Raw genomic sequence first — 11,263 nt, forward strand, 5'->3', positions numbered from 1 at the left:
ACGGAGTCTTCCAAGGAATCGAGCACCAGGGGCTCCTCTGGGTACCCGGAGAGCAGTAGGTTTGGTAGCTCCTCTGGGTAACTTGCCACAGGCGGGTTTACCAGCTTCCCCGGGGTCTGGTCAGCGTCTGGCCAGTCCTCGGGTCGGCGGCAAACTGCAGGGGTCTCCCCACCGGGAGCTAGGCCACAGGCGTCTGGCTTCTCCGGCGGCTGGGCCTCTAGTGAGCTCTGGGGTTGGGCTTTTGTACTTCCTGTCCTGCGCCCTGACCTCTGGGGGGCGGGCGCAAGCTCCACTGGCTCCGCCCACTTTGGCATCCGGAGGGGCTCGTCCCCCTCCGGGGCGGCGGGGAACCAGGCCGCCTCGCTACACTCCCACAGTTACCCTGCCTGTTGGGAATGCTCTCATGGTCCAAATGGGCAGGAATCCAGTGACACTGAATTGTGAATGTGGGTCGGTGACGTGTTTCAGCCACAGGCAAACCAGGTGTTTGAACGGGAACTTTGTGGGACTTTCTGGCCTGTAAAGCCGTAGGAACTGGTTTCTATGCAAACACTTGTGATGAGCCTCTTTGGTCAGCTAGGGTCTGCCCCTTCTGAATCCGCCTCTGTCTGAGAGTCTGGACAAGCTCAAAGCAGCGAGGCTTGCCTTAGTTTGGGTCACAAACACGTAGCGAGGGCTTCTTCGCAGAGACAGGGAAAAACTAAGCTGGGCTGAGAGTCTGAACGCTCTCATCCAGCCCATAAAGGGCAGTCACTGGCCAAGGAGATAGCGGTGTCTACTAACATTCTCCTCCTCCAAGTGTGAAAGGCCCTTTCAAGATCCCCTTTCAGCTGCCTTCCCTAAGTCAGAGCTGTCTGGGCGCTCTGCTAAGGATCTGACCCACTGAGACGCCCCTTTCTCTCTGTCTCTCACTGGCAATGCTGTTCCTTTCCCTTTGGGATTTTTCCGTTCCCAGACATGGTGGAGATGATGTTGATGCAGAACGCTCAGATGCACCAGATCATTATGCAGAACATGATGCTGAAAGCTCTGCCACCGATGGCGTTCTCACAGCCCGGTGGGACCGGGCCTCCCTTGCTGCAGCACACCCAGCAGGTAATGACATTCACCCCTTCAAAGAGCTCCCCGAGCAAGCAGTTGCTGGGGCAGGAGACGGAGAGCCGATCTCCACGTGCCGGTGCAGGGCCTGGGGGTTGGGGAGCGCGTTTTGAATATTTGGGCCTGAATGCGGCTTCAGAACCCATTGCCCATGGAAGCACGTTGTAGGGCACTGCACACTATGGCTGATCTATGGGATGAGCTCAGGCTGGATGGTGTCTTCTGGAGCTGAACCTGTCCCCCCTTCCCCCCGCACGTCTCCTGGCTCTGCCTGGGGTGACGGAGTTCAGCTGCTGCGCCACCCCTGGATAGGGCATACAGGGTATGCTCCCCCCTCCACAGCAGGCCAGCTCTGCTCTGCCACGACCTCGCCTCCTCTCTGCCCAGCGCTGGGCTCGTCCAGGCCTGGGGCCAGACTGTGTTTGGCAATGTGCAGGTTCCCTCTGCACTCCTGCAGGCTGGGTACACTCCAGCCCTAAGAGCGTAGCTGAATTGCACATAAGAAAACAGTCAGTCATCCAGGGAAGAGCCCACTTCCCAGATGCCCACATGCTGCCTGGTGACTGAGAACCTGGGATTCTGCCGCAGGCTGGGGCAGACACTTGCATTTCAATTAATGGGAATAGTTCTATGGGCCTTCCATTTCCTGAAAGCTTATTTTGCTGGAACCCGTAACTGGTAACGTCTGACGTGGCACTTTGCGATGGGCTGGAACGGAAGCACTGATGTGGTGGTCGTGCCTAGAGACCGCAGTCAGGATCAGGGCCCTGTGTGCTCGGGGCTGGGCACACCCACATGTGTAGAGACAGAGAAGATTTTCCAAAAGCACCGAAGGGCCAGATTTATAAAGATTTGGCTAACTCCCACTGAAATCCACAGGAGTCAGGTGCCTTCATACCTTTAAACTCTGGCCCTAAGTGACTTAGGAGCCTCAGTCTCATTGAAAGTCAATGGGAGTTAGGCTCCTAGGCCCATCTGAAAATCCCACTAGGTGCCACTCTGCATCTTTAGGCACCTAAATCCCTTTACAAATCTGGCTCTAAGTGCCTAAGGCCCAGATTATTAAAGGTATCAAGGCACTAAACTCCCATTGAACTCAATGGTGGAGTTAGGTACCTAAATCCTTTAGGTGAGATGCACCTGAAATGTGAAATGTGACACAGGAACCTAGGTCACTGAGGTGCATTTGAAAATGTTACCCCAGCCCCTGCTCGGAGGGGTTTCCAATCTAAGCAGTTCATTTGGGAGTTCCACTGGACGCCTCACACTGTGCTGAGAGATGCCCTGGGCTTCCCTCCCCATTTCACACCTGCACGCGTGCCAGGGCCCTTTCTTTTCTCTCTGCGCACAGACCAGAAAGCGCTCTGGCTCCCGGCCTCACTCAGGCGTGATGCTCTCTGGCCCCCTTGTGTTAAGACCATCACCAGCACACATCTGAGCTTGTAACACTCCCCCGGCTGGTAACACCTTCGCTGGGTGCTATTTCCAGCTCTAACGGATGGCTTACACAGCCCAACCCCCTCGCATTCACAGGGCTCTGTCTGCTAGGAAACACAACACCCTTCGGCTGCGGTGGGTGGGGGGCGGAGCTGGCATTTGCTGCACCTGTTCAGCCCACTTCTCTACATCAGACGTACTCCAGTGTTTAAGAGCAGCTGTCGGCTCTCCTGTTTCAGGACAAGCTCTGCAGCAGCCACTGCCAACTGGCAGAGTATCGCACTAGGGGAAGCATGAATCTTCTCCGCTGTGCCTGCTCTCAGCCAGGTTTGTTATGGAGTGGCATTTGCACCACACCCCAGAGCAGTGTGCAGTGTGACAAGGGCTGGGGAGGGCAGGAATGCCTGTGCTCATAGGGGGACACATGAGGAAAATCAGGGTGCTCGTAGACACTGCAGCACTGTCTTAAAGGGGGAGTAGTGCACTACGAGTGTCCCAGCACTGCCAGAGAGATCCCATCCGGCTGCGCCCCCACCTGCCCCACACACACTCTGTCTGCCCTTCTTTGTACTCTCCTCACTCCAATTTTGGTGGCTTTAACATGCCGGGTAAATATTCTCGTCTGCATTGAATGGAAAGGCAGAGCCTTGTTTAATGCGGTGCCTGACGTTGCTTGTCCCTAGCCTGGGGGCGGGGGGGCGGGGGGGCAGGCTAAAGGAAATGAGAAGAGTAAAAGGTCAGGAGCCTGCACCTAAGAGCCAAGGAACAAGCAGAGCCGCCCTCTTGTTCTTTACATCCCATGGCAAGGCCAGTCGCTTTGCCCTGGCCGTTCCCGAGGTGGGGGAGTGGGAGTGGAGCCGGAGCGTGCGGTATGTCTGCACTGCAGTTAGACACCCGCGGCTGGCCCATGGCAGCTGACTCGACTCATGGGGCTGTTTAATTGGGTTTAGATGTTCGAGCTCGGGCTGGAGCAGAAGCAGAAGGGGAGGTCCCAGACCCGGACTCCAGCCTGAGCCCGAACGTCTACAGTGCAGTTAAAAAGCCCCGTAGCCCAAGCTCCTTAACCCAGGTCAGCTGGCATGGGCCAGCCGCCGGTGTCTAATTGCAGGGCAGACAGACCCTGGCTGTCTGGGTGGGACCCAGTCACCCATGCCATGCTGCAGTTGTTATCGCACTGTCGTCAGTGTAGCTGGGCCGTGGGCCCAGGACAAGGGAATGCTCTTTATGAAGAGTGCTCCAAGCTGGCACTCCATTGGTGAGTAACAGACCATTGTGCTCACCTGCCATATGGGTACAAATTTAACAAATTTCCCTTTTTCCCTTAAATTGAGGATCCCCAGTTTGCTGCTCCAGTTGTTGTGAAAGCAGAAAAACCAAGGCCATCCACAGTGCATCATCACCACCATTACCCTTCCCCAGGAGTGCAGGCCATTCCTTCTCAGCTGGCCCCAGGTGGCTACTCCATGTGGCCCCCTGTGATGCCATCCAGCCTCATGGGACAGACTGGAGGATTCCCATCCGCTGTGCATCACATGTCTGGCCCAACTAGCACCTTCCCTGCAATGCACACGTAAGTCAATAAGCTGCCACGCCAGGAGCTGTTCTAGTCCCTTTCCTCCTGCCGCCTTGGGGTGGCTAAGCGGGCTCACGGGAGGCCAGAGTAGCAGACGCCCTGAGGTCCGACTTACCGGTGGTTTCTGACTACCCCACAGGGCCAGCCCAGCCTATTTTCTTTAATATGCTTTGCAAACTGAGTTTAAGTGTTCTGTGGTGCTGGGAGAGACTCTGCGATCGGAGCTGGCCTTGCTGAGTAACTGACCCTCACTGACTGCTGGTCAAATGGGAGTGTCACACAAGAGCTACAAACACAACAGTGGAAACAGCGATTGGGATACTATCCCTGGGGGACACCAGCTGGAAGATCCCAACTGCTCCAGTTGGCAACTGCTTTTCGGAACGAGTAGCAGGGATGTTGTTCTGTGGCTCCTGGGCCTCCATGAGAACTCAACGGAGCCCTTTAAAACCCGAGAACGCCCAGCTGAATGAGAGCATCCACTGTAATCTAGCTCGGGTTATCATTGCCCTCAGGCGTGACGTCCCTAAAACACCAGAGAAACAGTGAAAGGTTTAGGAACAAGACTAGACACTACGACAAATATTTACTGACCAGGAAGAAGAATTTATTCCTGGAATAAAGCTGAGCCCTTGGTATGCACCCATGTTTCTAACTGTTTTTTCTTTTTCCAAGTGTAGTAACCGATGGACTCCTCCGCAGCCTGCCCCCGGGTTTGTAGACTCCTCAAGCCTGTAGCAAAGGTAACCAATCAGCTCAGCTCTTTCTTTCACAGTGCACCTCTGCCCTGTGCGCTCCCTGCTGTCCCAGAGCTTCTCCTGACTGGATATTGCCAATTGCAGCACAGTCTGCTGGGGCTGGCTTTTGAGTTTTTGCACAGTCGTCCAATGACGTCTCAACCTGGCCATTATTAGCCAGCCAGCTCCTTGGGAGTGTCGCGGTCTGAGCAGCCCTTGAGGAGGAATCTGAAGACACAGACATGTCATGGCAATGGGCGACTCCACGGAGGGAATTTGGCCCAGTAGCTGAGGGGTTTGTCGCATGGCACTGTTGTTGCTTTCATTTGAATCACGCGTTTGTTTCGGTGCCATTTCTCTGACGTTACAGCCTGGAAATGCTTTGTAAACAAAGTGCCAGAGGCAGAGGCTGCACCCTGAAACATAGTGAGGACAGGGATGGACGGGATCTGTTTGCATTGGCATTCATCCCGCTCTGCTCACGGTGGGATCTGAGCTCGGGACCACAGCCCAGGAGAGATCATAGCATGTTGAACACTCCTAACCCTGTTGCTTGATAGACAGCGTGCTGCAGGCTAGAAGAACTACTCTCTGAGAGCTAAACACTGAGCAGTGCTGGGCACCTGTAAGTCTCACTGAAGTCAATGTGAGTTGCTGGTGTTCCACCCCTCCTCAGTGCATCCAGCCTGGGAAGATTTGGGCCACATCATTTAAAAAGGATTTTCCCCTTTGTCTCTAAAGTTCCTCTTTAGCCAAGGGTCCCGTGCCCCTATGCACTTGACACCATCCTTTTATAGTTACACCAAGCATATGCTATGGGCTAGCATCATACACTTGACAGCCATTTCTTTCTGTTGCAGGTGGCTAGTGAGTGGACATGGACTGTATGCGTCACCCATGCACGTGGAGCATAGCATCACTGGAGACGACTTTCTTTAGAGGGTTCCTAAAAGATTCTGGCTGACAGGAATCTGCTGTATAAATAGTCACGTGCCATTAGTGAAGCTGACAACCAAGGGAGAGGTGGCAGAACTGTGTAATAAACTGTGGAAATACAAAAAAAACATATTGTTACCTCTTCTGGATCTGGGCAGTTAGCCAAAACTTTGGGGCCCTGTCAGGACCCGTATGAAAGACCCTCTAAGCTTATTTCTACCAGCTTAGGTTAAAAACTCCCCAAGGCACAAATTCTGCCTTGTACCGTGGATTAGGTAACGCTGCCACCACCAAGTGATTAGACAAAACTCAGGGAAAGGACCACTGGGAGTTCCTACTCCCCTCTAATATCCCCCCCAAGCCCTACACCCCCTGTCCTAGGGAGGCTTGAGAATAAACAAGATGAGCACAGCCCAACCTTGGGGTTTTTTAGGACACTAAAAAAACCAATCCGATTCTTTAAAAAACAGAACTTTATTAGAAAGAAAAAAGGTAAAAGAAGCACTTCTGTAAAATTAGAATGGAAGATAATCTCACAGGGCAATCAGATTCAAAACACAGAGGATTTCCCTCTGGGCAAAACTTTAAAGTTACAAAAAGAAAACCAGGAATACACCTCCCTCTCAGCACAGAGAAAATCACAAGCCAACATAAAAGTAAGCTAACGCATTCCCTTGCTAGTACTTACTAATTCTAATGGAGTTGGATTGCTTGCTTTCTTGATCTGTCTTCGGCAAGAACCCGGAACAGACAGACACAGAACAGACAAACAAAGTCTTCCTCCCCCAGATTTGAAAGTATCTTGTCCCCTTATTGGTCCTTTTGGTCAGGTGCCAGCTAGGTTACCTGAGCTTCTTAACCCTTTACAGGTAAAAGGATTTTGTGCCTCTGGCCAGGAGGGATTTTATAGTACTGTATACAGGAAGGTTGTTACCCCTTCCCTTTATATTTATGACAGGCCCTGAGGCTATTTCCATTAGAAGGAGAAATTGATGATAGTCAGCTATTTCTTTGATGCAATCCTGGTTATTTAGGAAGAATGTAAACAAAGTCCTATTTCCTTGAACACAAGAGGACGCAAACAACAGGAGACAGTTTCTTTGCTCACAATTCCAAGCTTCTATTAGCCAGCACTTGACCCCAAAGCTCTTAGGGCTTGTCTACACTGCAATCAGGAGCTGTGATTGCAGCAGGTGTAGACAACCAAACTTGCTTTGATGCTGCTGGCGTGAATGATAGCAATGAAGCCACAGCAGAGAGGAGATGGCAGCCACTCAGGTGTGCACCTGGGGTCCTGGCCGGGCAGGGCTAGCCCATGCAGCTGGCCAGGCTGCCATGGCTTCACTGCTATTGTTACTCAAGCCCTGGCTACATGTGCTGCAATCACACTCCCAATTGCAGCGTAGACACGCCCTTAGCTTTTCCTCAGAGTGATGCTACCAGTGCCTCGGTGGCTGTGTCTGGCACTTCCTTGCTGCCTTCTCTGTCTCCTTTTGTGGTGTTTCTCCTTCTTCTCTTTCTGTGTCCCCTGTCCCTCCCCCAGATCTACCGGAACAGTACCCAGGGAAAGTACCTCTGCCCACTTATTTCAAATTCCTGAGTAGCCTCACATGTGCCTCTGTTCTAACTGCAACATGGCCACAACTGTTCAAAAATCAAAACCAAACTCTCACAAAAAGCCCTTTCTTTTCCCCATGCTACAGGGAATTTCTCCCCCGATCCCATAGGCCTGAAGTGCAGGGTGAGTCTGGGCCACCAACGGGGTTTAGGTCCAATATGGAATTTTTAGTGCACAGTAGCAAGGTTCAGACAGCCAGTTAGTGCACAGCAGGCTAGTGCATGGTAGATTTACACCCCAGCTTGCCACGTACTAGGTCTGTATAAACAAGCCCCTCCTTTCCCAGGTGATTCACACTAGAATACAGACAGTGGCCATGCCTGGTGGGGGAAGGAGAGTGCAGATGTGGATCAGGAGTCACAAAGGAAGCAGTATTTACCTTGTTCTTTAACATAAATGCACAGAACTGTGTAGCATTCAGTAACAGGCATTTATTAGCATTGCAATACGCATCTTATTTCAGGGCTCCAGAATTCCCTTTTTCCTCAGCATAGCTGTGTCCACCAACAGGTCTCAAATCCTTACATTTCTCTTCTAAATGACAGGTTTGCTGCAGCCTCCTGCTCAAAGTCACTTCCTTGAAGCTCTAATTTTCCTCAGGAGGGCTATGTGCATTGATTCCTTGTACCTGGTATTACCAAGTGTTTTTTCTTGGATAATATTACGGAAGTTGCTTAAGTTGAGCATGCATTTGCCCCCATTTGTTTCATTATTCCACAAACTTCTACCTGTACACTCAAGATCAAGTTCTGGTAAATTCTTTTCTGAGAGTTCAAGAGGATTCTCCTGGAACCTGCAGGAATTTCATATTCTTCAGCTGTATTTTGTGAATTGTCAAGGTTTTGTCCTTGTCCATTAATTCTCATATGGCAACCTGCAATTCTGAGTCCATCCTGTCTCTCTCTCTTTCCACTGTCTTCTCAGAGACATTTGAAGAGACTCAGTTTGAGATTTTGGTTGAGTTATCTCCTCTTCACTGTCTTCTGTGCTCTGATTTGTGTCCAGTGCAGAATGATGGATCCTTCCTTTTATTTATATTTATTTATTTATTTATTTATTATTCTTACTTTCCTCCTTATTTTCTATTATTTTTCCATGGGAAGTCGTTTTTCATACTTTTTTGCAGGTGTTCCAGTTCCTTTTCTTCTGTTTTTTCTGTAATTTGCCCAAGATGGTTTCAGAGAGCTTCTTCCACCTAGGCCAGGAGTATCCATATGGGTGGGCATTTCTGAAGTGTAGAAAATAAATTGTCTTGTCCTGTTTTTATGCTGGAGCCATCTGATGCCTGTGAAGGAGACTGGTCCGAGGTTAACTGATTCAGCTTTCCAGCACTGGAGTTGACACATTCTACTAGTGTTACAATGAAATTAAAATGGAACGTCCCAGCAAGGTACCTAGAGAACTGTTTTTTCCCTGAGACACGTGTCTACAATTTATGACTGAGTGAGATGACAAAGTCCTCCAGGAAGGTAATCTGTGAAATTCAAGTCCTTCCAGAGCTGTTACAAAGAGGAGGGAAGCTACAGTGGGGGGCAATCTGCAAATGGGGTGTTTAGTCCATCTTACCCAGAACTGCCTTCAATAGTTGGGAAGCTAAATTTGGCATAGTTAAAAGGACCTACATCATTTGGGAAGAAAAAGACTTAGTAGGAAGGGCCACATTTCCCAATGCATTTTAGGCCTGCAGTAAGGGTCACTTAGGTGTGCAACTGCCTGCTTGTGTGAAACTCTGGCACCTATTTTTGAAAATGTAATTCCACATGAAAAATGAACTGTACTATAATCCATAGAGTCGTGCGGAGTCTACCCAGGGGATTTTCAGTAACGGATATCACGCCACTTAGACTGCTTGGGTAATCTTTACCGCCCCCCATCTTTTTACTGACTTCTCTATATTTTCTAACTAACGCTACAAGCATTCTGAACTGACTTTGTTCCTGTCTATCTGCTAACATACAAGGAGGTAGAGAGAGTAGAGCCAACCACAGGTTTACCACGGGAATCAAAGCAGGTTTCCAGATTATTCAAAACATGCACAACCACGCTAAAACTTTTACTGTATCTTCCACCTATGTTGATTGTGAATTTCTGGACCTCAGTTCTTCTGTAGACACACCACTGATAGTGTTAAACAATGCCACAAATCAGCATGTTTGGCTGTTTGGCCTATATGGCCATCCACACTCCACAGTGTCTTCTTCATTTCACCAATAGAATAAATATTCCACAAATTAGACTCCATAACTGACATGGTGACAGAGCGTGGTAAGCTTCCTAGGACTAATTAACTCAACGACTTTATCACTGTATTGACAAGTCTCTCTAGATTTGTGTTTCTCAAAACATTTCTGTCTACAGGACTTTCTACAGAAGATAACATGGACACAATGTTTATTAACGGTTGATAGAAGGAGGTGGAAAACAAATGGGTGGATGGAAATTGCCTCGGTGTTCAGAGACAACACATCACGGATATGAAAAGAAGCTGTGAACACCACAGCAAAGATGATCATAGCTGGTTCTATTTAGTTCTGCAGGATCACTGTCATCATAAAAAGTCCTGACGGAGAGCCCAGACATTCCCTAGAATAAAGCAATAGAACCTATCCAACTGCTTAGGGTGATCTGCCTACAACAAATATTGGCACTTGGGCTATTAGGACTATATTGAATGAACTGCCCTTTTAAGTGATGTCCCTGTGATTCTTCTCAGTGCATCATTCAGAAGTCTGTGCTCTGGATATTGGAGGTCAATCTTCCCCAACTGTTATCTTATAGCTAGCTACTCTCCCCTGCTAGAACCGTGGACTAACGTTCATCTTAGCCGGGGTTTGAATCACTGCATTCATATGCAGTAATCTTCATCCAAAGTCAAGCTCTGCATACATATAGTCCACATCTTTTATTGCACAATTTAAAACAAAGAAAAAAGGTCTTATTTTTAAGTCTGACTTACCATTATTTGGAGATACTGTTCCGACTAGACATTCTCCACTAAGAAGGATGTCAGTAATGGAACCTGTTTGAAAACAGAAAACCCAGAGATGCAACAGACATATTGCATGACCTTTATACAGATTGTGAAGGCGATGTGGCTGTGAGACATATCTGCACTCGGGTCATCCGGGCTATATTGGCTGGGTCCCTGTCACCCTTCCATGTGCATCTCACTGAAAACTGCTCTGGCTCCTGGAAGAGGCCCTTTCCCCGACAGAGGAGTACAGCTTTTGGGGTATCCTTACATACGTGTTCCTAGGCTACAACTGTTGGCTTCCCCTGAAGAAGTATCATTCATGAGCGTAATAGTATTTTTAATAACTGCACTCTCAAAAGGTAGTCTGCAACCAGACTTCACAGGGATACGGTCAGTTCATCACACAGTCCAAATAAAGAGCATTGAACTGCACCTACAATATTGTGACGGGTTGGGTCACAGAAACCCCCTTGGGAGCTGCCACCTAATGTGCCAAGACTACTTCTATTCCTGTTTTCCCTGCCAGCTCAGGACTCCAGCACCCTGTCTTGCTGAGCCAGACATGCCCGTCTGTTCCAACACAGACCCAGGGTCTGACTTACTTGCCCCAAAGCTGCAGGTTTACCTGAAAACAGCTCACAGAAGTGTGCTTGTCTTTAGCACTCAGATGCCCAACTCCCAATGGGGTCTAAACCCAAATAAATCTGTTTTACCCTATATAAAGCTTATGCAGGGTAAATTCATAAATTGTTCGCCCTCTATAACACTGATAGAGAGATATGCACAGCTGTTTGCTCCCCCAGGTATTAATACATACTCTGGGTTAATTAATATGGAAAAAGTGATTTTATTAAATACAGAAAGTGGTATTTAAGTGGTTTCAAGTAGTA

At 49.2% G+C, this 11,263-nt stretch overlaps 1 protein-coding gene across 1 annotated transcript in view; it reads left to right on the forward strand.

The window, feature by feature from the left end:
* CUNH21orf58 (chromosome unknown C21orf58 homolog) overlaps positions 1-5,786 on the forward strand; it is a 43,051-nt gene extending 37,265 nt beyond the window's left edge. Inside the window, exons 8-11 of the mRNA XM_029912942.1 lie at positions 956-1,095; positions 3,867-4,105; positions 4,789-4,851; positions 5,706-5,786. Of these exons, the coding sequence (XP_029768802.1) occupies positions 956-1,095; positions 3,867-4,105; positions 4,789-4,846 (437 nt within the window). The 3' untranslated portion in view covers positions 4,847-4,851; positions 5,706-5,786. The remainder of the gene's footprint in view (positions 1-955; positions 1,096-3,866; positions 4,106-4,788; positions 4,852-5,705) is intronic.
* Positions 5,787-11,263: the final 5,477 nt, after the last annotated feature.

Source organism: Terrapene carolina, unplaced genomic scaffold (assembly GCF_002925995.2).
Source record: "Terrapene carolina triunguis isolate 2854851 unplaced genomic scaffold, T_m_triunguis-2.0 Scaffold391, whole genome shotgun sequence".
Lineage (NCBI taxonomy): Eukaryota > Metazoa > Chordata > Testudines > Emydidae > Terrapene > Terrapene triunguis.